This window comes from Pelmatolapia mariae, linkage group LG10_11 (genome assembly GCF_036321145.2).
Source record: "Pelmatolapia mariae isolate MD_Pm_ZW linkage group LG10_11, Pm_UMD_F_2, whole genome shotgun sequence".
Classification (NCBI taxonomy): domain Eukaryota; kingdom Metazoa; phylum Chordata; class Actinopteri; order Cichliformes; family Cichlidae; genus Pelmatolapia; species Pelmatolapia mariae.
In genome coordinates this window covers 885360-910740 of record NC_086236.1, presented here as the reverse complement: position 1 = coordinate 910740, position 25381 = coordinate 885360, and the positions used below count along the sequence as shown (strand labels likewise).

General features: G+C 45.6%; 2 protein-coding genes across 2 annotated transcripts; both read right to left on the bottom strand.

Annotated features, from left to right (window-relative positions):
- Positions 1 to 1749: 1749 nt before the first annotated feature.
- On the bottom strand, positions 1750 to 14873 carry LOC134635818 (hepatitis A virus cellular receptor 1 homolog). Its single transcript, XM_063485398.1, has 7 exons — positions 14773 to 14873; positions 12828 to 13169; positions 12251 to 12319; positions 11885 to 11946; positions 10448 to 10532; positions 3979 to 4006; positions 1750 to 2240 (listed from the first exon to the last, which is right to left on the bottom strand). The coding sequence occupies exons 1-7, from the start codon at positions 14804 to 14806 to the stop codon at positions 2096 to 2098; spliced, it is 765 nt and encodes a 254-aa protein (XP_063341468.1). The 5' UTR covers positions 14807 to 14873; the 3' UTR covers positions 1750 to 2095.
- Positions 14874 to 20605: 5732 nt separating this feature from the next.
- On the bottom strand, positions 20606 to 25067 carry LOC134635813 (hepatitis A virus cellular receptor 1 homolog). The gene is made up of 7 exons (XM_063485390.1): positions 24984 to 25067; positions 24272 to 24631; positions 24003 to 24071; positions 23565 to 23626; positions 22946 to 23027; positions 22712 to 22739; positions 20606 to 21388 (listed from the first exon to the last, which is right to left on the bottom strand). The coding sequence occupies exons 1-7, from the start codon at positions 25015 to 25017 to the stop codon at positions 21181 to 21183; spliced, it is 843 nt and encodes a 280-aa protein (XP_063341460.1). The 5' UTR covers positions 25018 to 25067; the 3' UTR covers positions 20606 to 21180.
- Between the last annotated feature and the right edge of the window lie 314 nt (positions 25068 to 25381).

The window sequence follows — 25381 nt, the reverse complement described above, 5'->3', positions numbered from 1 at the left end:
AGGCAGCAGCAAGCTATGCTAACACTAGCTAGCTAGCATGTTCATAAACCTGGTGCTAAACTGAGAAAGTTTGAATAAGAGTCAACATTTAGTCACCAAATCAGAGTATCACGTACAGAATCACAGCAATGAGCTGAAACTTCTCCAGGTTTGCTCAGAATATTCCAGAAAAATCAGTGAGCGCCATGAACAGGCGGACTGATCTGTGCGAGGGAGAAGGAAGGTAGTGACGTGGCATTCTCAAACCATATTGTTTTATCCTTCCGCTGAAGGGAGGCTGCTTTTTGTCTGTTTCTCTGCAAAATCATTCAATAATTAAATAATTAAAATAAAATGAGCTTTTCATCTGGTTTTATTTACATTTTGCAGGCTTTTGTATGACGTAAGATTCAGTCTCTCAAACTACTTTTTGTCTAAAAACAAAATGAATGTTTTAAAAGTCCAACAGTAATATAAACTGTCAGATATGGGAAGCTAAAAGCTCAGGTAAAGCAGTCTACCTGTGAGCTGTAACCTAGTACAGTATAGAGTAAACGTACTTAGTTACATTCCACCATTGAAAAGCTAAATTTCCAGCACAAGTTCGTTATTGATGTAAACAGCAGTGCAGGTAGACTCACAGCACAGGTGAGGGTGGGTTAAAGCAGCACAGGTAAGGCTGCTGAGCCTCAGCTCTAAACAGGTAAACAAGCTTCAGCTCATCCTTACACGACCACCACGTGTCACAGTCAGGAGGACGTGCTGAGCCAACCAGAGGAGAGGAGAGCCATCGTAACCACATCAGGTACGCACAAAACACACCTGCACCTGAGTCCTCCAGCCACCTCCATCACGTCACGGTCCACAGGCAGCACATCATGGAGGGGAGCAGGTTAATGATGGGGTCAGCGGGTGGATGAGCAGGATAAGGAGGAGTGATTTTTCCTCATTAAAGATTTCCCACAGATCATGAACCTTCTGAGACTGCACAGAGGTCGGGGGAAGGGGGAGGGGTGTAGTTTTGAGCCTGTGGCCTGATGGGAGTTGTAGTTCTTTCACAGGATCTTCTCTTAATATTCAGAGAATCAGTGATGTGAGGAGGAGGCTCCATCTGTGAAGATAACTGATCACTGAGGTGGTGGAAGAATAAATCCAGCAGTACAGAGCCGTTCTCCTCCTGCAGGGGGCGCTGTGGTGTCTCCGTCCTGAGCTCAGCCTGAGCGGGTGGAGCAGGAGAGCTGGAGATGAACTTCCTGAGTGAGCTGCTGGGCTCGAGCAGAGAGTCTTTACAGGAGAGACGGAGGGAGGACGCCGCCATGATGGTGATGTTGGTGTAACACCATCATGGATGAAATAAAGCTCGTGTGCTTTTATTCTGACATGTCAACTTTCTTTTTTCCTTTCAGTAACAAAGATGTCACATCTGAGCTGGATCAAAGGAACAAATAATGTTTATTACTGTCGTCATAGCGATCTTACTAAAGTGCATCTGTACCCTAGTACAGGTGTGGGGTTCTCACGGGTAACTCCGCCCCCATGGCGGTGATTAGAGATATTACAGAGTCTTTTTTTAATCATAGTGTGGATTCAGTCCATCAAACAGCCTGAGCTCAAAGCACAGCTGAGTCTGTGTAGCTGCAGGTCATCTGTCCGGCCAGCAGGTGGAAGCAGCGTGCAGAAGAAGAACTGAGCGCCCAGGTTACCAGTCAGAGGTAAACATGTTTAAAGGAGCAGAAGAAGAGTTCAAACCAACCTTTAAAAGTCCTCCAAACATTTTATTAAATTAAATCTGAAAAAACAGGAAACCTCACCAAACCTTTCACAATAAAAGCTCTTTACATCTTTATTTACATGTTAGCTCTGAGTCTGTTAAACACCTGCTGCCTGCAAACCTCCAGCCTGAAGGTGGGGTTAGTCACCTGGGACCACAGCTGTAGCTCTCTGATTGGACACTTTCAAAGCAAAGCGTGAGAGCAAGGCCATCTTCCTAAAATACTGGACGCTTCTCAGGGCAAAGCTGTTGTCTTGCCTGTCCTCGATGTTCCCTTAAAGTCCGGAAGAGCTCGTCATTGTCCTGCCTCCAGGCTCTGCAGATGAGTGGGTGGAGCCTCAGAGCTCAGGGGCAGTTCTCGTATACGCCTCCCTCACCACCATCCATCTGGTAGATGTTGTCCACGGCGGCGGGCTGAGCGTGCAGCTGCAGAGTTGACGACGTGGGGTTGAACCGCACCGAGCCGCTGATCTGCCGATGCTGCCGAGGGCTGAGACACGAGAGCGAGAGCGTTAGTCAGCTGTCAGGATCTTTAGCTATAATGATATTACTACGACTGCTGGAGATTATAACATCCTGCAGAGAAACTCCAAAATAAAACAATTTGCTGCTTCTGTCTGTCGCTACCCGATCCGTACCGGAAACCCGATTGGTACCACGCATGCGCAAATCTTACGTCACTTCCTCTCTTTGCCAACATTGCAACAGTTAATGTATTTGAATGACACGGTTAGCGCCCAGTTAGCTCCTAGCATTTCTCGACAGCTCTGCCTCTTTTTCGACTACCGGGACATTTAAACAATGGATAATCTGTTTACAAACAAATTCATGCTTTTCTCCTCAACAGAGAGCGTCCCCCGATTGAACAACAGCGCCGTAAAATAAGAAGAATGGCGCCAAATTACAGACTTAATAATACTGACTTAGTAATATGTCACGTGAAGATTCATCAGCCAGATTAAGTGTTTACTGACAGTGATAGTGGACATCATCATCACTATTCCAACAATCCTCTCCACACAGACGAGCATAAACACACTCGGCTATCACTAAATCAAATTAAACATGGATTTGTAATGACGCTACTTCAGTTTACAATAGGGTTCATTCGCTCGGTCAGCAGGTGGCACTATCCTCGTACACTGGGGAGTAAACTGCCATTAAACGACACAGAAGAAGAAGAAAACATCTGCACATGCGCGGTACGGATCGGGTAGACCCGATTTGTAGGCCTTGGCCCTTTCTCAATTGAAATGCTTCATTATTGCAAACATTTTAAGAGATACTTATTATTCTTAACATCTTAACAGATACTCTGACCTGTAACTATCGTAAAACGCTTCGAGTGGAAGTAGACACCTTTCGCACATGCGTGGTACTGATCAGGTTTCTGTTATGGATCGGGTAGTGACACTGTCACATTTTATTATAGACCGAATATTAAAAATTATGATTTTATTTTATCCACACATCTAAAACTCTAAGCTGCTGATTGAATCTGTTTCCTGCTTCCATCCTCGTCATGACTCAGATTTTCCAAAGTAAAAGCGTCAAACTTGACTCAAAGCAGCGTGAAAGGTCACTTCCTGTTCGTGACTCTGATTACGCTGCAGTTCAAATGAAGCATTAACGAGCAGTTGTGTTAATGATGATGATGAAGGATCAGAGTCTTCCTCCCCTCGCTCTGAGGCTTCAGTGCAGCAGCGATGGAGCTGGAAACACTGAGGGTGTGGATCAACCACACCCACTCGTGCTGGAGCGGCTCTGATGGACTCAGCTCACAGTCACTCAATCACAAACCAAAGATTAAAACAACCCGTCCCTGTAAAGGGGCGGAGCTTTGGTGGCGTCGCACTCATTCTCGCGGGTTTGGACGCCATCATGGCGGACTCTGTTCAGGGCTTTTATGGACGGTGTTTCTGGAGGCAGCAGAGGGGTGGAGGGTGTGGTGCTTGGTGCTACTGTGGCTGAACATGGAGCTCTGACACAGGCGTCAGCGTTAATGATTCCACTCTGACGGGCCTTAAAGGTCGAGTGAGCCGCCGCTGGATTTGAAGTTTCCTCTGCCTGGTTTAACTCTGTGGTTCTCTCACCTCTCAGTTTCAGTCTGAACACGCGATGAAGGCTGAGAGATGATGAGTCACGACTTCTCGGCAGCGTCCTCGATGGTCGAGGTGTGGAGATGCGTTAGTTACTCAGAAACACAAAGATAAAGATCGTGCACTCACACTGTGTGGAGGAGCTTCAGTCTTCTCACTGCAGATACACAAAACAGCAGAAACCATGTTAATGACGAGACGTTCACCTTTGTGACATAAAAAGAACAAATCACACAAATCAGCACCGAACCGAGCGACCGAGCCCAAAACAGCGACGCGCTGACCGCCCAACACGAGAAACACGGAGACCAACGCACTGAGAGGTGCTCCTGATGATCGATGACCTCGCCTGAAACATCCAGACACCGTCGCTCTGTGAGGGCGGCGAGGTCAACGCTGCAGACGCCATGTTGGGTCCAGATTACAGCTCACGAAGAGCTGAATGAGCTCAGAACGTCGTTCAGTTTCTTATTTGTTTCTTTATTTTAACGTTGTTTCCTGTCTTACATGCGCACACAGCAGCAGACTGGAGCTGGCGTCATGCATGCAGCAGATGCTTCGGCCCCGTGGGAGGAGGAGGCCCTGACACACCTTCATCTGGACTTTAACACGATTTACTGCAGAAATGATGAGTCACGTCACACAGACGTGTTCCTTAATGCAGCTCAGCGTTTCCATCAGAGCTGCTGCTGCAGAGCGGGGGGCGCTGACGTCAGCACGAGGGTCTACCACACGATTCTCAGTAATGATGAGCGATCCAGCCCACGCACTCGCTCTGCGGTGACACAGACCCGAACATCTGGTTCTCAGGAGAAGACGGAGCTCCTCGGGCCTGTCTGCAGAGGTGAAGCTCGGAAACAAACTGTTGAAATGTTCACACCTTCAGCTCAGCCTCCACACCATCTCAGCGGTCTCACCTCCTGCAGGGGGCGCTGTGGTGTCTCTAACCTTCCCTCTCACTCGAGCTCCATGTTTGTGTTAAACAGTCTGGTTTCAGTGCACTCTCCTGTCTCCTGCACATCTCCATACCTGCACAGGTGTGCCACGAGGAAAACATACACCTGTCCACTCTTCATCCTCTTGTCCTTTTGCATGGCTCCATTAAATATCCAACGATTATTGTACAAAAATAAAAACAGTCAGCTGATCTGAGAGGACCTGACCGGGACGTGTCCCTGTTATCAAACCCTAAGTCATTGTTCACTGTCCTGATTCAAAGTTCAGGTTTATTAAACCGCGCTGCGTCACATGACCTCCATGTTTCCTGTCTGGCTCAGCTAAAAACACTCTCCCAGATCATGGATGGGGAGCTTCCTCTTTGTCCTCCTTTACTTTGTGCTTCTCTGCTCTGGCTTCTGGCTTCTGACTCTTGGTGGCGCTGTCACTTGCTGTCACTTGGTGTTCGCTCGCTTTGTGGTAGAGTATCACTTCCTGTTCCTGCTCAAACACAGTGGTGTTTCTGAGTAGCTTTTCTGCTTAGCAATTTAATTAAAAACTTTTAGATAACTTCTGTTTTCATAGTATAATCTTCACGTGCTTCATCTGAATCACCCTTTCTGTGTGCTCACTACCTAATTTATAGCCAAAGTTCACTCACCGTCTCTGTACTGTTTCGCTAGCTTAGCTCGTAGCCGACTCGTTAGCACCATGGCTACTTCACCTGTCCCTCCTGCACTTTCCTGCTCATTGTGTCAGATGTTTAGTTACTCCTCGGCCTCCTTTAGCAGTAATGATACTTGTAACAAATGTAGCATATTTGCAGCTCTGGAGGCCAGGATTACTGAATTGGAGACTCGGCTTCGCACCCTTCATTCACCCGTAGCTAGCCAGACCCCTGTAGCTGGTGCAGCCGAAGATAGCGTAGGCCCCGCTAGCTGTTCCCCGGCAGACCCCAAGCAGCTGGGGAAAGAGGGCGGCTGGGTGACGGTGAGGAGGAAGCATAGTCTTAAACAGAAGCCCCAGGTACACCACCAACATGTTCATGTGTCTAACCGCTTTTCCCCACTCGGCGACACACCCGCCGGGGGTCAAACTCTGGTAATTGGTGATTCTGTTCTCAGACATGTGAAGCTAGAGACACCGGCAACCATAGTCAATTGTCTTCCAGGGGCCAGAGCAGGCGACATTGAAGGAAATGTAAAACTGCTGGCTAAGGGTAAACGTAAATACAGTAAGATCATAATTCACGTCGGCAGTAATGACACCCGGTTACGCCAATCGGAGGTCACTAAAATCAATATTGAATCGGTGTGCAACTTTGCCAAAACAATGTGGGACTCTGTAGTTTTCTCTGGTCCCCTCCCCAATCAGACCAGGAGTGACATGTTTAGCCGCATGTTCTCCTTAAATTGCTGGCTGTCTGAGTGGTGTCCCAGAAACGATGTGGGCTTCATAGATAATTGGCAAACCTTCTGGAGGAAACCTGGTCTTGTTAGGAGAGACGGCATCCATCCCACTTTGGATGGAGCAGCTCTCATTTCTAGAAATATGGACGAATTTATTAAACCCCCCCAAAATATGACTATCCAGAGTTGGGACCAGGAAGCAGAGTTGCAGTCTTACACGCCTCTCTGCAGCTTCTCTCCTCCTGATACCCCCCCAAAAACCCATCTCCATTGAGACCGTGTCAGCTCCCAAACAGACAAAAAACAAACTAAAAACCAGCAACAAACAACTTAAACATAAAAAATCACAAAGAAAGAACAATACAGAATCCACATCTGAACCAAAGAGTAAAACAGTGAAATGTGGATTATTAAATATTAGGTCTCTCTCCTCCAAGTCTCTGTTAGTACATGACTTAATAATTGATCAACAAATCGATTTACTCTGCCTTACAGAAACCTGGTTGCAGCAGGATGATTATGTTAGTTTAAATGAATCAACACCCCCGAGTCATTCTAACTACCAGAAACCTCGAAGCACAGGCCGAGGGGGCGGTGTGGCAGCAATTTTTCACACCAGCCTATTAATTAACAAAAGACCAAGACAGACTTTTAATTCATTTGAAAGCCTGATGCTTAGCCTCGTCCACCCCAGCTGTAAAACTCAGAAACCAGTCTTACTTGTTATCATCTATCGTCCACCTGGGCCTTACACAGAGTTTCTCTCTGATTTCTCAGACTTTTTATCTGATTTAGTGCTCAGCTCTGATAAAATAATTATTGTGGGTGATTTTAACATCCATGTAGATGCTAAAAATGACAGCCTCAACATGGTATTTAATCTGTTATTAGACTCAATTGGCTTCTCTCAAAATGTAAAAGAACCCACCCACCACTTTAATCACACTCTAGATCTTGTTTTAACATATGGCATAGAAACTGAACATTTAACAGTGTTTCCTGAAAACCCTCTGCTGTCTGATCATTTCCTGATAACATTTACATTTACAATAATTGATTACACAGCAGTGGAGAGTAGACTTTATCACAGTAGATGTCTTTCTGAAAGCGCTTTAACTAAGTTTAAGAATATAATCCACCCACTGTTATCATCTTCACTGCCCTGTACCAACACAGAGCAGAGCAGCTATCTGAACGCTACTCCAACAGAGGTCGATCATCTTGTTAATAATTTTACCTCCTCACTGTATGACTCTGGATACTGTAGCTCCGGTGAAAACTAAGGTCTCAAATCAGAAGTCCCTGACTCCGTGGTATAATTCTCAAACACGTAGCCTAAAGCAGATAACTCGTAAGCTGGAGAGGAAATGGCGTGTCACAAATTTAGAGGATCATCATTTAGCCTGGAGAAATAGTTTGTTGCTTTATAAGAAAGCCCTCCGCAAAGCCAGAACATCTTACTATTCATCACTGATTGAAGAAAATAAGAACAACCCCAGGTTTCTCTTCAGCACTGTAGCCAGGCTGACAAACAGTCAGAGCTCTGTTGAGCCAACCATCCCTTTAACGTTAACTAGTAATGATTTCATGAACTTCTTCACAAATAAAATTTTAATCATTAGAGAAAAAATTACCAATAATCATCCCACAGATGTAATATTATCTACAGCTACTTTCAGTACCATTGATATTCATTTAGACTCTTTTTCTCCAATTGATCTTTCTGAGTTAACTTCAATAATTACTTCCTCCAAACCATCAACGTGTCATTTAGACCCCATTCCTACAAAACTGCTCAAAGAAGTCCTGCCATTAATTAATGCTTCAATCTTAAATATGATCAACCTATCTCTAATAATCAGCTATGTACCACAGGCCTTCAAGCTGGCTGTAGTTAAACCTTTACTCAAAAAGCATCTCTAGACCCAGCTGTCTTAGCTAATTATAGGCCAATCTCCAACCTTCCTTTCATATCAAACATCCTTGAAAGAGTAGTTGTCAAACAGCTAACAGATCATCTGCAGAGGAATGGCTTATTTGAAGAGTTTCAGTCAGGTTTCAGAGCTCATCACAGCACAGAAACAGCTTTAGTGAAGGTTACAAATGATCTTCTTATGGCCTCTGACAGTGGACTCATCTCTGTGCTTGTCCTGCTAGACCTCAGTGCAGCGTTCGATACTGTCGACCATAATATCCTATTAGAGTGATTAGAGCACGCTGTAGGTATTACAAGTACTGTGCTGCAGTGGTTTGTATCATATCTATCTAATAGACTCCAATTTGTACATGTAAATGGAGAGTCCTCTTCACACACTGAGGTCAATTATGGTGTTCCTCAGGGTTCAGTGCTAGGACCAATTCTGTTTACATTATACATGCTTCCCTTAGGCAGCATCATTAGAAGACATAGCATAAATTTTCACTGCTATGCAGATGACACCCAGCTCTATCTGTCCATGAAGCCAGGTAACACACACCAATGAGTTAAACTGCAGGAATGTCTTAAAGACATAAAGACCTGGATGGCCGCTAACTTTCTGCTTCTTAATTCAGATCAAACTGAGGTTATTGTACTCGGCCCTGAAAATCTTAGAAATATGGTATCTAACCAGATTCTTACTCTGGATGGCATTACCTTGGCCTCCAGTAATGCTGTGAGGAACCTTGGAGTCATTTTTGACCAGGACATGTCCTTCAATGCACATATTAAACAAATATGTAAGACTGCTTTCTTCCATTTGCACAACATCTCTAAAATTAGAAATATCCTGTCTCAGAGTGACGCTGAAAAACTAGTTCATGCATTTATTACTTCCAGGCTGGACTACTGTAATTCATTATTATCAGGAAGTCCTAAAAACTCCCTGAAAAGCCTTCAGTTAATCCAAAATGCTGCAGCAAGAGTCCTGACAGGGACTAGAAAGAGAGAGCAGATTTCTCCTGTATTGGCTTCCCTTCATTGGCTTCCTGTTAAATCCAGAATTCAAAATCCTGCTCCTCACATACAAGGTCTTAAATAATCAGGCCCCATCTTATCTTAATGACCTTGTAGTACCATATCACCCTATTAGAGCACTTCGCTCTCACACTGCAGGCTTACTTGTTGTTCCTAGAGTATTTAAAAGTAGAATGGGAGGCAGAGCCTTCAGTTTTCAGGCCCCTCTTCTGTGGAACCAGCTTCCAGTTTGGATTCAGGAGACAGACACTATCTCTACTTTTAAGATTAGGCTTCAAACTTTCCTTTTTGCTAAAGCATATAGTTAGGGCTGGACCAGGTGACCCTGAATCCTCCCTTAGTTATGCTGCAATAGGTGTAGGCTGCTGGGGGATTCCCATGATGCACTGGGTGTTTCTTCTTCACTCACTATGTGTTATAGACCTCTCTGCATTGAATCATACCTGTTATTAATCTCTGTCTCTCTTCCACAGCATGTCTTTATCCTGTCTTCCTTCTCTCACCCCAACCAATCACAGCAGATGGCCCCGCCCCTCCCTGAGCCTGGTTCTGCCGGAGGTTTCTTCCTGTTAAAAGGAAGTTTTTCCTTCCCACTGTCACCAAAGTGCTTGCTCATAGGGGGTCATATGATTGTTGGGTTTTTCTCTGTATTTATTATTGTGCTATCTACTGTACAATATAAAGCGCCTTGAGGCGACTGCTGTTGTGATTTGGCGCTATATAAATAAAATTGAATTGAATTGAATTGGCTTCCTGTTTCCTACAGGATCCAGTTCAAACTTTTACCCGAGCCCCTTCGTAACTGTCTGAGCTCCTTTCTGTTCATGCTCCAGAAAAAACCATGAGGTCCAGCTCAGAGTGAATACGCTCCATCCCTCGGACTAAACTCAAATCTCGTGGCGATAGAGCCTTCTCTCTGGCAGGTCCCAGACTTTGGAAAAGTTTCCCCCTAAATATTTAAATCTCTTCTAAAGACACATTTTTATGCTCTGGCCTTTAACACACTATGACCAAAGCATTTTGGTCTTATTCAATAGTCTTAGTTTTTGTTTTAATTCTCTTATTGTCCTTTTATTTTTATTGTTGTACAGTAGTACAACACATTGTTTCTGTTTTAATTCAATTCAGTTCAATTCAATTTTATTTATATAGCACCAAATCAGAACAACGGTCGCCTCTAGGCGTTTTAATGGCATTTCCTTATTGTTAAGCACTTTGTGCAGCATGGGCTGTCTGGAAATGTGCTATATGAACAAACTTGACCTTGTCACTGTGAGGACAGTTTAACTAAACTCACCCAGGAGTCCTGCGATGGCGAGCAGAGACACCAGGCCCAGCAGGACGCAGACGACCACCACCATCAGCTGACCGCCGTCCTCGCCCTGTAAACCCAGAAAAACACCACATCGCCCTGTTACAGGGAAGCTTCACCTTCTGTAATGCAATCAGCAGAGAGTTCGTCTGTTTGGTTAAAGACTGACTCTACTCTTTGGTCTCACAGCATTTATTCAAATAACACTTTTATATTTGGTGCCTCCTTTCCCAGCATGCATCTGGCTGCCACAGTGAAGTCAGCCCGATGGCTTTAAAAAGTTCAACAACACAATGAACTCGTATTGATCCACACAAAGTTCAGTCTATTTCTTATTAAGCCTCCTTACCCCTCAGAGACTGAGCACAAAATCACTACAAGCTCATGTCCACCTGCTGCCCCTGGACAGGTGTGGTGAAAGGTGTGTCTCCACCTGTGTCGTGTTATTCAGTATCTGTGGTGTATAAATAGCCCTGCTGCTTCTCTGTTTATCAGGTGGTCAGTGGTGTGGTCGTGTTTGCCCTCCTGTGCTTTTCTGGTCTCACTCTCTTGTTGTCTAATTTGGTTTTGTTTCCTCTTGTTCTTTTTACAATTCTAATCATTGCATATTAGCACCATATCACCCTATTAGAGCACTTCCAAAGTGCTTGCTCATAGGCGACCATATGATTGTTGGGTTTTTCTCTGTATGTATTATTGTAGGGTCTACTGTACAATATAAAGCGCCTTGAGGCGACTGTTGTTCTGATTTGGGGCTGTATAAATAGTTTTTATCAGCTTGTCAGTCATCTTTAAGTTGCTCTAACTTTTACAAATACAGTGTGTGTGAAAAAATAATGAATTTTATAAATAAAGAACCAAGAAATACTTTTTTATCTCAGGTTCTGGCTTGAACTGTCCAATCACACGAGGCCCCGTTAGCAGCAGTGTGAGGTGCAGACAATCCAAATAACATGATCAGAAACATTTAGGACCCTCCGAACTGACATAAATACAATTTGCTGCTTTTTAAGATATAATGTGAGACGTAAGGACCCACAGACACCTGGGAGCCGTTTATTCACGTAACTCGATGAGGGTCCCTCACATGGATCCTGCTGCTGGATGTACCTCTGTGAACCTGCAGGGATTTAATACACTCAGAGGAAAGACTTCTACAAACAGCTGGAAGCCTGCAGGATTATTGTTAGGATGATTCTCACTGTTCACATCCTCAATATGAAATATGTGGGGTCATGGTACCAGCAGCAGGTGTGAGGTAGCTAAGGTAGGACGTAACTCCATTAGTTTGAACAGTTATAGACAGCAGTGACTGCAGTGTTTTAATGTGAAACTGTGTCTTTAAGGATGTGAAAGTCCCGACACCCTGACTTCGGTCGCTCTCAGCGACTTCATGTTTTCACGCTGTTTTTCTTTCCTCACCTCGCTGCTGCTCGTCATGGTGGAGGGCGAAGTCAGGAGGCTTTCTGCAGAGGTCATGTGACCTGCAGCATGAGGAAACGAAAGCAGAAGATTTTAGGACAGCTGTGTCAGCAGCAGCATGATGTCAGGATGATTTAATTTTAGCCTCTGATCCTTTATTCCAGAAACACACTGAGTCTGAGATCAAACAGTTCCTGTCACTTTCAGTCTGATTGGACAAAAATCAGGAAGTGATGCTATAAATATGTGACGACTAATAAAGTTTCTTCCACAGAAATGTAAACGATCCTCTTTCCTGTCATCTGTGTTTGGTCCTGACAATCATGTGTTACACTTGCTGTCATCAGCAGATTAATCACAGGTCACCTTCAGAGGCTGCCGTCGGCTCTGTGGGCGTGTCTGAGTCTGGCGCCGTCCATGTGGGAGTTTGTGGCGCTGAAACAGATCATTAAGATGACATCAGCACACTCTGCTTCAGATGAGTCTTTGTAATGAGAGGATCAGCAGGTGGGAGCAGATAAACAGACACGTCTTCAGAGAGCTGCAGCTTCGTCGTGATGCTATTATCAGTAAACTAAAGCTAAACGGAGATTTCTTTATGTAAACACAGGCGGCCCGCTCGAGTCACGACTTCATGATGTCAGCAAATGAAAAGAGGAAAAGGAAACAGCCCCGAGGTTAGACCCGGTCGACGTGCTGATTTCTGAACAAGGAAAACTCAGAATGGAAAAATGAACGCAGTGTTCACAGATGTGTGAGGAAGACTCTCCCTGCTCACTGTGTAGACTGAGACGAAGCTGTAGTTGCTATGATACCACAGTCTGATGCTGTAGTTGCTATGATACCACAGTCTGATGCTGTAGTTGCTATGATACCTCAGTCTGATGCTGTAGTTGCTATGATACCACAGTCTGATGGTTCTGGTGTTGTAATAATTCCTCACCTGTGACGACGCTCAGGTCAAAGTGATGTTTGTCATCGTTGAACCAGCCGGGTATCTCCACCCTGCAGCCGTATCGTCCAGCGTCTCCTTCTGTCAGGCTCTTTATGGTCAGAGAGACGTCTCCGTCCTCCAGTCGGCCCAGCAGCTGATACCTGCTGGAAGCTCTGGTTAACACTTTGTCTCCACCTGTGGAGATCAGCTGATTGGAGCAGCCTCTGGTTGGTATTTCTCCTCGCTGCCAGCACACTGACAGAGCGCCGTGATATTTCCTGTCATATTTACAGGGCAGAGTGACGTCCTGACCTGTGTGACCTTTGACCCTGCTGCTGTCACATTCACAGACTGAAAACAGAAACACAGGAAAACTTTGTTACATCAGATCCAAACTCTGTTCAGGGCTCAGATCAGGTCAATGTCATATCATCTTCATTGGTTTTACTGGTTTAACTGGATCTGAGAGAGTAATTTCCCCACGGGGATCAATAAAGTATACATTATTATCATTATTAAACTGGCGTTTTAATTGATAGCAGTGCCTGATGGGTTTTATAGATTCTGCTTGTTCAGTGGTTTGATGTCAAAGTTTAAAAGAGAAGCTGCTGCAAACTTACTGATGACAAACACGACGAGGAACTGAAAGCGACTTCACTCTGAGTTTGTCGTCCTGTCGGTCGATGTTCTGAGTTCAGAGTTGTCTTTTTTTCTGTCACCTTAGTCAGACTTTCAGTCTGGTTTCTGTCAGAGTTTCAATGTTTTATATTTTCACTTGTTGGTCCGTGTCCTGTCATGCTGTGTGGTCCAGTCTGTGTCTCTGTGCTGAGCGTCACGTTCAGTTACTCATTTACAGTCCTTGTCCTTAGTTTTACCTCCTTTATCTTAGTGTCCTTGATTACTTTCAACTCTGTCTTGTTACCCTTATGTTTCCATGCTCTCTGATCACCTGCTGCTTCCATTTAAAGCTTCAGTTTGTTTCTGTTCTTTCTATGTTCCCTTTGTTCCTTCAGTATTTAGACTCTGCTCTTCGTGTGTTATTGGAGTTATTAAAGGTTAGTTTGTCTTTGACCTCCAAGACTCAAAAACAACACATAAGGATGAGAATCATGGATATCAAACGCAGACGGTGTTTGTGAAGCCTCAACATGAACGTTTCCATCGTCACCATGGAAACCAGACATGAGAAGCAGGAGGTGGATGAGACTGAAAGAACTGACCAAAATCTACAAACTACACGTTACATTAGGTTACATTAAATATGAAAACAGTGACTGAGTTCACACTCATCAGGTCAGGTATCAGCCCAGGCCCCCTGCTGGTCATTAGAAGAATGCAGGTTTAACACACATTTGGCTTCACTTTTTAGAAATCAAAGCTCCGTCCAGCTTTGCTCTCTGTCAGCTCAGCCAGGCTCAGACTTTGATTTGACCTTTTAGATGAATTCTCACACAGCTACAGATATGACAGAGAGAAGAAGACGTTTATCCACAGTAACAGCGGATCCACAGTGGAGAGGACGGCAGTGAGGTTTAGACTGTCACTGGTGACCCTGTCACCCCGAGTTTGTGACAGAATCACTGCTTTTGTCCATCATTGGAGAGACTTCAGAGATCAGTTCCAATAAAAAAATGACCTTTGGGGTCATCTGAGGTTAAAAGGAAGCACACAGTGAACCAGCTGTTATCGCTGGGTAACATGGCGTTTAACACGTTTCTGATTCTTGTTGTTTCTACAGAAGTCAAGTCTCCAGCCAAACCTTCAGGAAACCCAGCTGTGCTGACAGGGAACAGTCGAGTTTTCACACAACTATAAATCACATCCACCGTGTGAGGCAGAGAGATAAAAAGCAACAGATTAGTTTCACCAGCAGCACAGCTGATGTGGATCTCACGCTCTCAGTGATGGATAAAGGTTAAATAAAGACACCAGACAGTGGAAAGGTGCAGGTTACCTGTGAGCAGCGCCAGCAGCAGCACGACCTTCATGACGAAGCCTGAGTGACTCGTCAGAGCTCGCCAACACGTTTAAACAGATGCTGACAGCCTGCGAGTCATCATAGCTGCACGCTGCAAAAAATGATCCTGAAACCACAAAAACAGAGAGCGGAGGCGGGGCTCCTGACACAGTTTTTACTCAAACAGTTAATGCACTGATTCAACTCCAGATTATTTCCTTTATATTTCAGTGTTTTGTTGACATTTAGCTCCCTCTGTGGTTCCCGTCCTGGTTCAGTATGTGGTTATCATCCTCAGCCCCTCGTGTCCTCCTGCACCACCTTTTCTTTCTTTCTCTGTCATCTTTACGTTTTATAGTTTGGGTTTTTGCTGGAGGTCTCATGTTTTTAGCGCTGTGGTTCTTGTTGTACTTGAGTTTATGATTAATGCACTCTGTTCAGTGCAGCCTGTGTAGTATTTATTCTTGGAGTTATTTCCTGTTTTATTTTGGTAGTTAGCTTTCTTCTGTCTGGTGCTTAGTTTTACTTCCCCCCGTCTGTCATCCTCCTGATCACCTCAGGTGTATAAATAGTCCTTCCCTCAGTCTTTGGTTCAGTTTGTTGCCTTTGTTGGACTGTTACTGGGCCGGGCTGTTAACCAGATTAACCAGTCAGGAGCAGATTATAGAGCAGAGATGGTGGTTTTGCAGCACAGCGACCCCTGCAGGTCTGTGCAGGTAGAAAGCTGAGCTGAGAACGGTCACAGACAGCAACAATAAAGAAACAAAAATAGTTTTGAGTTCAGAATTCAGTTTATGTTCTGAGTCTTTGTGTCCGTCCCTCTCGTCTTATGCACAGAGAACAAACGTCTGAAGGTTGACGTAAACATGAGGGATGGGTGGTGCTGCTGTTCAGATGAAGCTGACCTCAGACGTTTGCTTTCCTTCTGTCTGCTCTCAGATCTGAAGCCACAGTAGACGCCAGACTGAAGCTTTGAATCCTCAGAATTAAACCAGCAGGATCATTTCAGTTAATCAAAAACAACTATTTACTAGAAATGACCTCTGACCCATCTTCACAGCTCACCAGGGGGCCGCGGGCCACGTTTTGTGAACCACTGATGTGAAAAACATTAAATATGATATTTCAGTCATTAGAAAACATGTATTATAGTATTTAATTAATAGCTGCAGTATTTACTGTGTATTAAACTATTTCATTGTCTACAGAGAACATTTAACATTTATTCTGTGTACAGTTGTAATATTTTATGCGTAATTATTGTTTATTTATAGTATTTTATTGCATCTTTCAGTGTTTTTGCAGCTCAGTAGCTGAGCTGCAGTCACTAGTTTCATGGTTAAGTTACTAAACTTCCACCTCACAGACAGCAGGATGACTACGAGGGGGAAGTTTTCCCCGTCGTAGCCTGTTCAGCTACAGTTCATCCGATCAGCCACACGGTGGAGGCAACGAGCAGTAAACAGGAGTGAGAAACACAAGAAGAAGAATTCACAGTGAGGAAAAAATGTGATGAGTTCCAACCGATGATTAAAACAATTAAATTAGCAGACTCATTTGTACTGTTGAAAGTGATTATTTAACACATCAAGCCTTAAATAAATGATTATTTAAGGCTTCCAAGGGTCCATAGGGTACATCTCAAGGAATCAATTTTCTCACTTAACGACATGATAAAAAATGCCAGAACTGAATATTTTGCTAATCTAATAGCTTCAAAAAAGAAAAATCCCAGAGTATTGTTTGATACAATTAAAAACATTGTCTCTCCTGATGTTCCTCATGTACCAGTCTATACTAAATCTGATTGTAATGACTTTTTAAACTATTTTGTTAATAAGGTCGCTGCTGTCAGGTCTAATATTTCTCCATCATCCTCTCAGTATCACACTGACATGTTGCTTACCTTTGATACCTGGTCCTCTTTTACTCCTGTTACCTTCAGCCCGCTGTCACTCCCGAGGTGTAACATGCCGACGTTTTGTCACGTCCCGCGGCGTTACTGAGGAACGCGAAAGGACACCTTCCGCGCTGTTATGGTACGCGCCGGGTTATGGATGAAATCCAGTGTAATGATGGTCCCGCGGTAATAGACGTTCCAGCCCTAACCATAACCTTATCCCTGACCTTAACCAGCACTTTAATGACGTTAAATAGCGTGTTTCCAAGCGATTTGAACAAAAAGAGCGAACATGTGTAAATTGAGTCCAGACGGTTCTCATATTTCCTCATTTTTCCGAGGTCGTCATTTAGGAACATGGTGGGTAGCCGGAAACGTAATATGTTGACGATTTGTCACCTAGCATAAAATGTTACGCTTTGGGAGTGAGAACGTGTTGGTTACCTTGCAGGACATCAGTGCTCTGCTTGGTCAGATGAAACTGACTTGAAGCCACCTTGATGTACTTCCTCCATCATTTTTCATTAGTGTGTTTGACTCTATTGGCCCCTGTATTCTGGAAATAATTAATACTTCTCTTTATACTGGCTCAGTTCCCAGCTATTTTAAACAAGCTATTGTTGAACCAATATTAAAGAAACCAAATTTGGACCCAACGAGCTGGCCCCAGTGTTTTCTGGCATTTTCAACTCCTCACTGCAGGCATGTCATGTGCCTGCCTGCTTCAAGTCCTCTACCATAATCCCTGTCCCCAAGAAACCAAGGATCACTGGACTAAATGACTACAGACCTGTGGCTCTGACATCTGTGGTCATGAAGTCATTTGAGCGCCTGGTTCTCTCCTACCTCAAGACCCTCACGGCCCCCCTCCTGGACCCCCTGCAGTTTGCATACAGAGCCAACAGGTCTGTAGACGACGCTATCAACATGGCTCTACACTTCATCCTGCAGCATCTGGACTCCCCAGGAACCTACGCCAGGATCCTGTTTGTGGACTTCAGCTCTGCCTTCAACACCATCCTTCCAGACCATCTCCAAGGCAAGCTTTCCCAGATGAATGTGCCTGATCCCATCTGCCGTCAGTGATCCCATCGGATCACTGACTTCCTGACAGACAGGAAGCAGCATGTGAGGCTGGGAAAGAATGTCTCGGACTCCCGGACCATCAGCACCGGTTCCCCTCAGGGCTGTGTTCTTTCTCCTCTGCTCTTCTCCCTGTACACCAACTGCTGCACCTCCACCCACCAGTCTGTCAAGCTAATCAAGTTTGCAGATGACACCACCGTTATTGGACTCATCTCGGACGGGGATGAGTCTACCTACAGGAAGGAGGTGGAACGTCTGGTGTCCTGGTGCAGCCACAACAACCTGGTGCTGAATGCCCAGAAGACAGTGGAGATTATTGTGGACTTCAGGAAGCACACAGCCCCACTGCCCCCCATCATCCTGACTGACACCCTCATCACCTCTGTGGACTCATTCCGCTTCCTGGGTACCATCATCACCCAGGACCTGAAGTGGGAGCCCACCATCACCTCCGTCATAAAGAAAGCCCAGCAGAGGATGTACTTCCTGAGGCAGCTGAAGAAATTCAACCTGCCAACACGGACGATGATGCAATTCTACACTGCAATCATCGAGTCCATCCTCACCTCCTCCATCACCGTGTGGTACGCTGGAGCCACCATCAAGGACAAGCAGAGAGTGCAGCGTGTTGTGCGCTCTGCTGAGAAGGTGATTGGCTGCAGACTCCCATCTCTGCAGGACCTGTACACCTCCAGGACACTGGGGCGTGCAGCTCGGATCACAGCTGACCCTTCTCACCCTGGACACAGTCTGTTTGACCTGCTCCCCTCAGGCAGGAGGCTCCGGTCCATTCGCACCAGAACCTCTCGCCACAAGAACAGTTTCTTCCCCTCTGCTGTTGGACTCATGAACAATAACCATATGACTGTTCCCACCACTAACACATGACCCTACACTGTGTTCACTGCAACATTCCATGTTTGGCACTGATCACCACCTGCACTCATGTATATATCTATCTACTTAGCACTTTTAATTCTTATTTTTATGTCTATTTAAGCATTATATGACAGTATGTTTGCACTAAGCACCGCGGCAATTTCCTAAAGTTGTAAACCTGCTCAACATTTGGCAATAAACCCTTTCTGATTCTGATTCTGATTCTGATTCTGATTCTGATTCTGATCTCTTCCCGGCAGTTACAGGCCAATATCAAAATCACCACTGATATCAAAGATCTTGGAAAAAACAGTTGCAGAACAACTTAACAACTTTTTGGAGAAGAACAATGTTCTGGACATTTTTTGGTTTCCGCAAATTGCACTGAAACCGCTTTGCTTAAAGTGTTTAGTGACATTCTGATGACAGCAGACACTGGAGAGTACACCGTTCTGGTTCTGTTGGATCTCAGCTCTGCTTTTGATACTGTTGATCACAGCATCATGATAAACAGGCTGAAGGACTTGTTTGGGATTACTGGTGTTGTTTTAAATGGTTTATGTCGTATCTGTCTGAGAGATCCTTTACTGTGTGTATGAATCATGTGTTGTCTGAAACGTCAGTTCTGCCTTCTGGGGCACCTCAAGGATCTGTTTTAGGTCCTATTCTCTTTTTGCTGTATATACTCCCTCTAGACCAAATTATCAGACGTTACAATAATATTTCTTATCATCTCTCTGCTGATGACATTCAGTTATACTGTTCTTTCAAAGCTTCTGAGTTTTATAAATTGTCTTGTTTAAATAATTGTCTGTCAGAAATCAAACAATGGTTAAATGACAGTTTCCTCCAGTTAAATGCAGATAAAACAGAAACCTTGATTATTGCACCTGATCACATGCTCTCAGAAATTCAGCAGCATATCAGTTTTTTAGACCCTTCAGTTCAGTCGAGTCTCAGAAACTTAGGTGTTATATTTGACAGTTCAATGTCTCTTGAGAAACACTCAAAACAACTTGTCCGGAACTGTTTTTATCATTTAAGAAACATTTCTAAACTCAGACTGCTGGTGTCAAAGGCAGAACTTGAGATGATTATTCATGCTTTTATTTCTTCTCGTTTGGATTATTGTAACGGTCTTTTTACGTGTCTCAACAAATCTGCTCTGGATCGCCTTCAGTCTGTACAGAATGCAGCGGCAAGACTTTTAACTGGTACAAACAAGAGGTCACACATTACTCCAGTTTTGGCTTCTCTTCATTGGTTGCCAGTAAATTTTAGGGTTCATTTTAAAATTTTAGTTGTAACTTTTAGAGCTCTGCACGGTGAAGCTCCCCAGCATATCTCTGACCTGTTGAAACCTCATGCTTCATCCCGAGCACTTAGGTTTTCAGGTCAGAGGCTACTGGTGGTCCCACGTACTCGGTTTAAAACACGTGGGGATCGGGGTTTTCAGGCACCAAGGCTGTGGGACTCCCTGCCGTTGTCTTTACGCTGTCTAGACTCTACTGACTCCTTTAAAAAGCAGCTGAAGACATTTTTACACAAACGGGCTTTTAATTAATTTTAACTTGTGTGTCTGATCTTATTGTGAAGCACTTTGTGATTTTTATCTGTGAAATGTGCTATATAAATAAATTTTACTTACTTACTTACATCACTGAAGCTTAATTAAAAATAGCCCCTCCCACTGTCAGTGATGTCACAGATGAGACACACACGAGAAATGTATTCCATATTTAGAAAGCCATGTTCACGTCGCTCTGATGTCCACGCTGTGAAACTCAGACCTGAGGCACCTTCAACAAGCTGCTGCAGAAAACTGACCATCAGATTTACATCACGAGGAGCTCCGCCCATCCGTGACGTGCTTCATCTGATTGGCTCCAGTGGGGAGCTTCAGAGATCAGGACGCGACTCGCCGTGTGAGGACAGACTGAAACAGCCACATCTGAACGATTTCACTCATTTTTCATGCTTTTATTGTTTAAACATGCTTCGAATCCAACAACAGGAAACATATTGATCAATAAGAAAACAGATGATTGGTGCTGTGTGACAAACATGTCACATGACCTTTTCCATTATGTGAGTTTGTCACAATAAAACTCTGACGAACGTCTTCAGTTTGACGGCTTCAGGTCACGTGTCAGACAGGACGTGTTGTCACGAGTCCCTCGCTTGTCACATGACTGATGTTCAGCAGGTGTCACTCAAACGAAACTTTAAAACATTAAAAGGAACTTTCGTTGGTGTCTAAAGGGGTGGGGTCACCTGTGTCACTGTGGATCCTTATAGGTTAAATCTGAAAAAACAACCTTTCAGAATAAAAGCTTGCTTTATTTACACGTTAGCTCTCAGTCTGTTAAACACCGGCTGCCTACAGAACCTCCCATCTGAAGGTGCTGTTAGTCACATGGGAGCACACCTGGAGCTCTCTGATTGGACGCTTTCAAAGCAAAGTGTGAGAGCAAAGCCATCTTCCTGAAATGCTCCTCGCTCCTGCTTCCTGTCATCGTCCAGGCTGAGTGGGTGGGACCTCAGGGGCAGTACTCGTAGTCTCCCCCGTCTTCTCCTCTACCTCCATCACCGCCGCCGCCATCGCTACCGCCACCATCGCCACCATCGCCGCCATCACCGTCGCTCTCCATCTGGTAGATGTTGTCCACGGTGGAGCTCTGGAGCTGCAGAGTGGACGCCGTGGAGCTGAACTGGACCTGCTGACCCGGGCCGACCTTCTCCTGAGGGCTGAGACACGAGAGCCACGCATCAGTTTCATCATCACAGTGACTTCCTGTAGACAATAAAAGACTTCCTGTAGAGAAGCTCCAAGCTTCTCATTAGAAATGTCATGGTTTAAAGACTTTGAGATGAAATTGTATAAAAAACGATGACTAATCCTAAAGTAACCATGGCAGCGACTGTGTCGGCCACGCTTGATCATAAACTGATGACCTGACATTATTGACGATGATCATTTATATTTCTGCTGCGTGGATCCGTTTCCTGCTTCATCATGAGTTTGATTTTCCAAAGTAAAAGCCTCAAACTTTAAAAATGAGTCACAGCAGACTCTGAAAGGTCACTTCCTGTTCCCATGGCGAGCCCCTGACTCTGATTACACCGCGGCTCAGGCTGAGTTGTCACGTGACCCTCTAATTCAGGCTGTGACATTTCAGCGGTGAGCGCTCGGCCGGGCGAGGATGAGGAGGAGGCAGGGTGCAAACCTCAGAGCTTCCTCTCCTCGCTCGCAGCTTCTGGTAAGCCGAGCTGCAGGGAACCGAAACTCTCGCGGTAGGTGGGCGGAGTCTGCAGCGGACTCACGAGTGGAGCTCCTGAAGCTGGTCGTACGTCACCCTGACCTCATGAGATGTGAAGAGCGTTGCTATGGAAACGATGATGAACGATGACCTCAGGTGTTCTGCAGATGTGCCACAGCTGTGCGCTCCACCTGCCTCACTTAGACGTGTTTAAAGTTTATTTAAAGTTTTTTATGACTGCACGACCACAACCTCAACTTCCTGTTTCCTGTCATCCGGTCACTGTTCATGACTGTCACAGGTGCATAAAACATCTTCGAGTTCCTCTTTCTGCTGCGACCTGTGACTGCGCTGAAACATGGCTGCCAGCCCACTGCTCACAGCCTCGGGCGTGACCCTCCGCCTTTCTGCTCCGGCGCTGTGACAGCACCGTGGACTTACCCGGGCTGCAGATGTGGACACATCTGGGCCCGCGGGCCTGCGTGCTGGGCTTTAACGATCAGGCTGCTTCGTTCTCGCTCTCAGCAGGTCTGAGTCAGCGGGCTCAGCATCTCAACGCCACCTGAAACCTCCTGTTCAGCTCGCCTTCGTTTGAAATCACCCGCGTGGTTTGTGGTTTTCTTTATCTGTGAGTTTCAGTCTGAGCGCGCTCAGTCGTGAGAAGACGCTGCCACGGTGATCGCAGCGTGCTGAGGGCCCGCGAGCCGAGACCCCACGAAGGTCAAACCTGACTCATGGTTTATCAGCGGCGTCCTCGACGATCGAGGCGCTCGGACACGGTGTTTACTCAGAAAACAGGAAGTTCACTCACGTGCTGACGAGCTGCTTCAGTCTTCTCACTGCAGAGACACAAACGACGTGATGAGGCGCGAGCTCGCCGTGCGTCACAGAGAATAAAATCACAGTTCAAACACAAACACGTAAAAATGTTTCCTGCATCACCGACGCTCAGGGCGGGATTAAGAACCCGCTGCCACACCGACGCTGGTCGCCGTCCTCGATGTTTCGAGGCCGTGAGAACAGACGGGTTCATTCTCGTACTCACCGGCGACGACGAGTCCGCCGAGCGCGAGCAGAAACACCAAGACCAGCAGGACGGCGATCAGAGGCGCCATCGTCTGTGCAACCTGAAAAACACGACATCACCGTCACAGCGAGGCCCGTCTGCTCAAACACCGACACTTTATTAGAAACACTGATCAGAGTCTGTGTGATGCATCAGGCGGACGTTCAAATGTTCAAAACCTACAAAGAAACTATCAGAGTGAGAGATCAGCTGAGCCGAGGCTTCAAAACAAGACGGAGACATAATCTGACTTCATCATCATCATCGTCATCCTCAGGGTCTATAAACAGATTGGTCACTGTCTGGTTTTACTTCCTGTCCTACTTTCTCCTCCATCCTTGTTCCAGAGTGAGTTTCCTGTCCTTCACTTCCTGTTTAACTTCCTGTCCTTTTCCTTCTTTCCGATCGTTGACATGATGATATCTGCTGATATCGATCCACCAATCACAGCGTGTGAGCGAGGGTGGAGTTCTTAAAGTCCTTATTTAGAACATCAGTGTGACGCTCGAGCTGAGCTTCGTCTTAAAACACAGACTCAGTGTTTACGAGGCGCTGACGTCACATCTCTCGTGTTTCACAGTGTTCGGTGTTTTCTCACCTCGCTGCTGAGCTTCACACTGGAGGAGGACGTCAGGGGGCTTTCTGTGGAGGTCACATGACCTGCGGGACGTGAAAGCAGACATTTTTAGGACAGCGTGTGAGCAGCAGGATGATGTCATAACGCTCTCATTTGAACCTGACCCTGACACGTCTGACTGTACAAAACCCACGAGACACAAACACAGAGGTCGTCCACTGAGGTGTCCAAGTGTTCAAGTGTCCAATAAAGTTAACTGAAAACTTTAAAGCTGCTCTTCCTCTGATACAGGAGCTGCTGGTCTCTGTAGATCATCATCACCTTGATAACACCTGACACGGTTCACCTGTTCACCTCAGAGCCTCCTGACTGGATTATCTGAGTTCATTTGAATCTCGTTTCTCCTGTTTTCAGATTCTGTCGCTACATCAAACAGATTCACGGCAGCTCTGTCGTCACCTTCAGTCTGAGAGGACGATGTCGACTCTGTGGGCGTGTCCGTCGTCCAGGCCGTGGATGTGGGAGCGTCTGAAACAGATCAATGACACGACATCAACACGACGAGCATTAGAGCTGACTCAGAGTCTGATCAGCTTTGAATCAACATCTGGATCTCACAGATGTTTCTCTGAGCTGCTGTCAGCGACATGAACGAGTCGTCCTCAGAGAGCTGCTGATGGTTCAGGACGATGATCCCGACGTGAGCTCGGTCGAACCTGCAGACTCACCTGTGGCGCCGCTCGGGTCGTCAACAACAGTCAGATTGATGTGATGCTTCTCGTCATTGAACCAGCCGGGTATCTCCACCCTGCAGCCGTATCGTCCAGCGTCTCCCTCTGTGAGGTTCATGATGGTCAGAGAGACGTCTCCGTCCTCCAGTCGGCCCAGCAGCTGATACCTGCTGGAAGCTCTGGTTTCCACTCTGAGTCCATCTGTGGAGATCAGCTGATTGGAGCAGCCTCTGGTTGGTATTTCTCCTCGCTGCCAGCACGCTGACAGAGCGCCGTGATATTTCCTGTCATACTTACAGGGCAGAGTGACATCCTGACCTGTGTGACCTTTGACCTCCACGCTGTCACATTCACAGACTGAAAACAGAAACACAGAAATACTTTGTTACATCAGATCCAAACTCTGCTCAGGGCTCAGATCAGGTCAGACTAGCCCACGTTACAGCTGTTACAGCTGTTACAGCAGCAGCAGCAGCAGCTCGTCCTCAGACCTCTGCACATCTGCACGTCTCTACCACAGAGACTCGGGCCTGGCAGAAGTAATAAACCACAGCAGCTCCTCGTCTTTACTCGCTGCAGTCTGAACAAGACTCATCATGCAAACTCAGTTTAAAGCTACAAATGTGCAGAAGAAGAATGCAGCAGTGACGTCAGAGCGGCTAAAGTTTCTGTGTTTACAGAGTCTCAGAGAAAGAGAGCCAGCAGTTACCTGTGAGCAGAGCGAGCAGCAGCCTGAGCTTCATGACGGAGCTGAATGAGCCTCAGAGCAGCTCCAACAGCTGCTGACGGCCACCACAGCTGCACGCTGCAAGAAATGAAGTGACGTGTAAAAACCAGCACCACACGCTGCTGCGACAGGAACATCCCACACACACACAGCAGGCAGGGACCAATCAGAGAGCAGCTCTCTGTTTACTGTGTTCAGTCAGACGAGCATGTTTTACTCTGATTACTTACACTACTTTGGTTTTTACAGATTGTATTTGATGATTTATGATCACATGACTGTAGTTATTGTGATTTCTCAGACACGTGTTTATTTTATTGTTTTATAACCTGATGATGTTTTTATCGGCTGAACTAAAATAATAACTCAATGAAATGTTT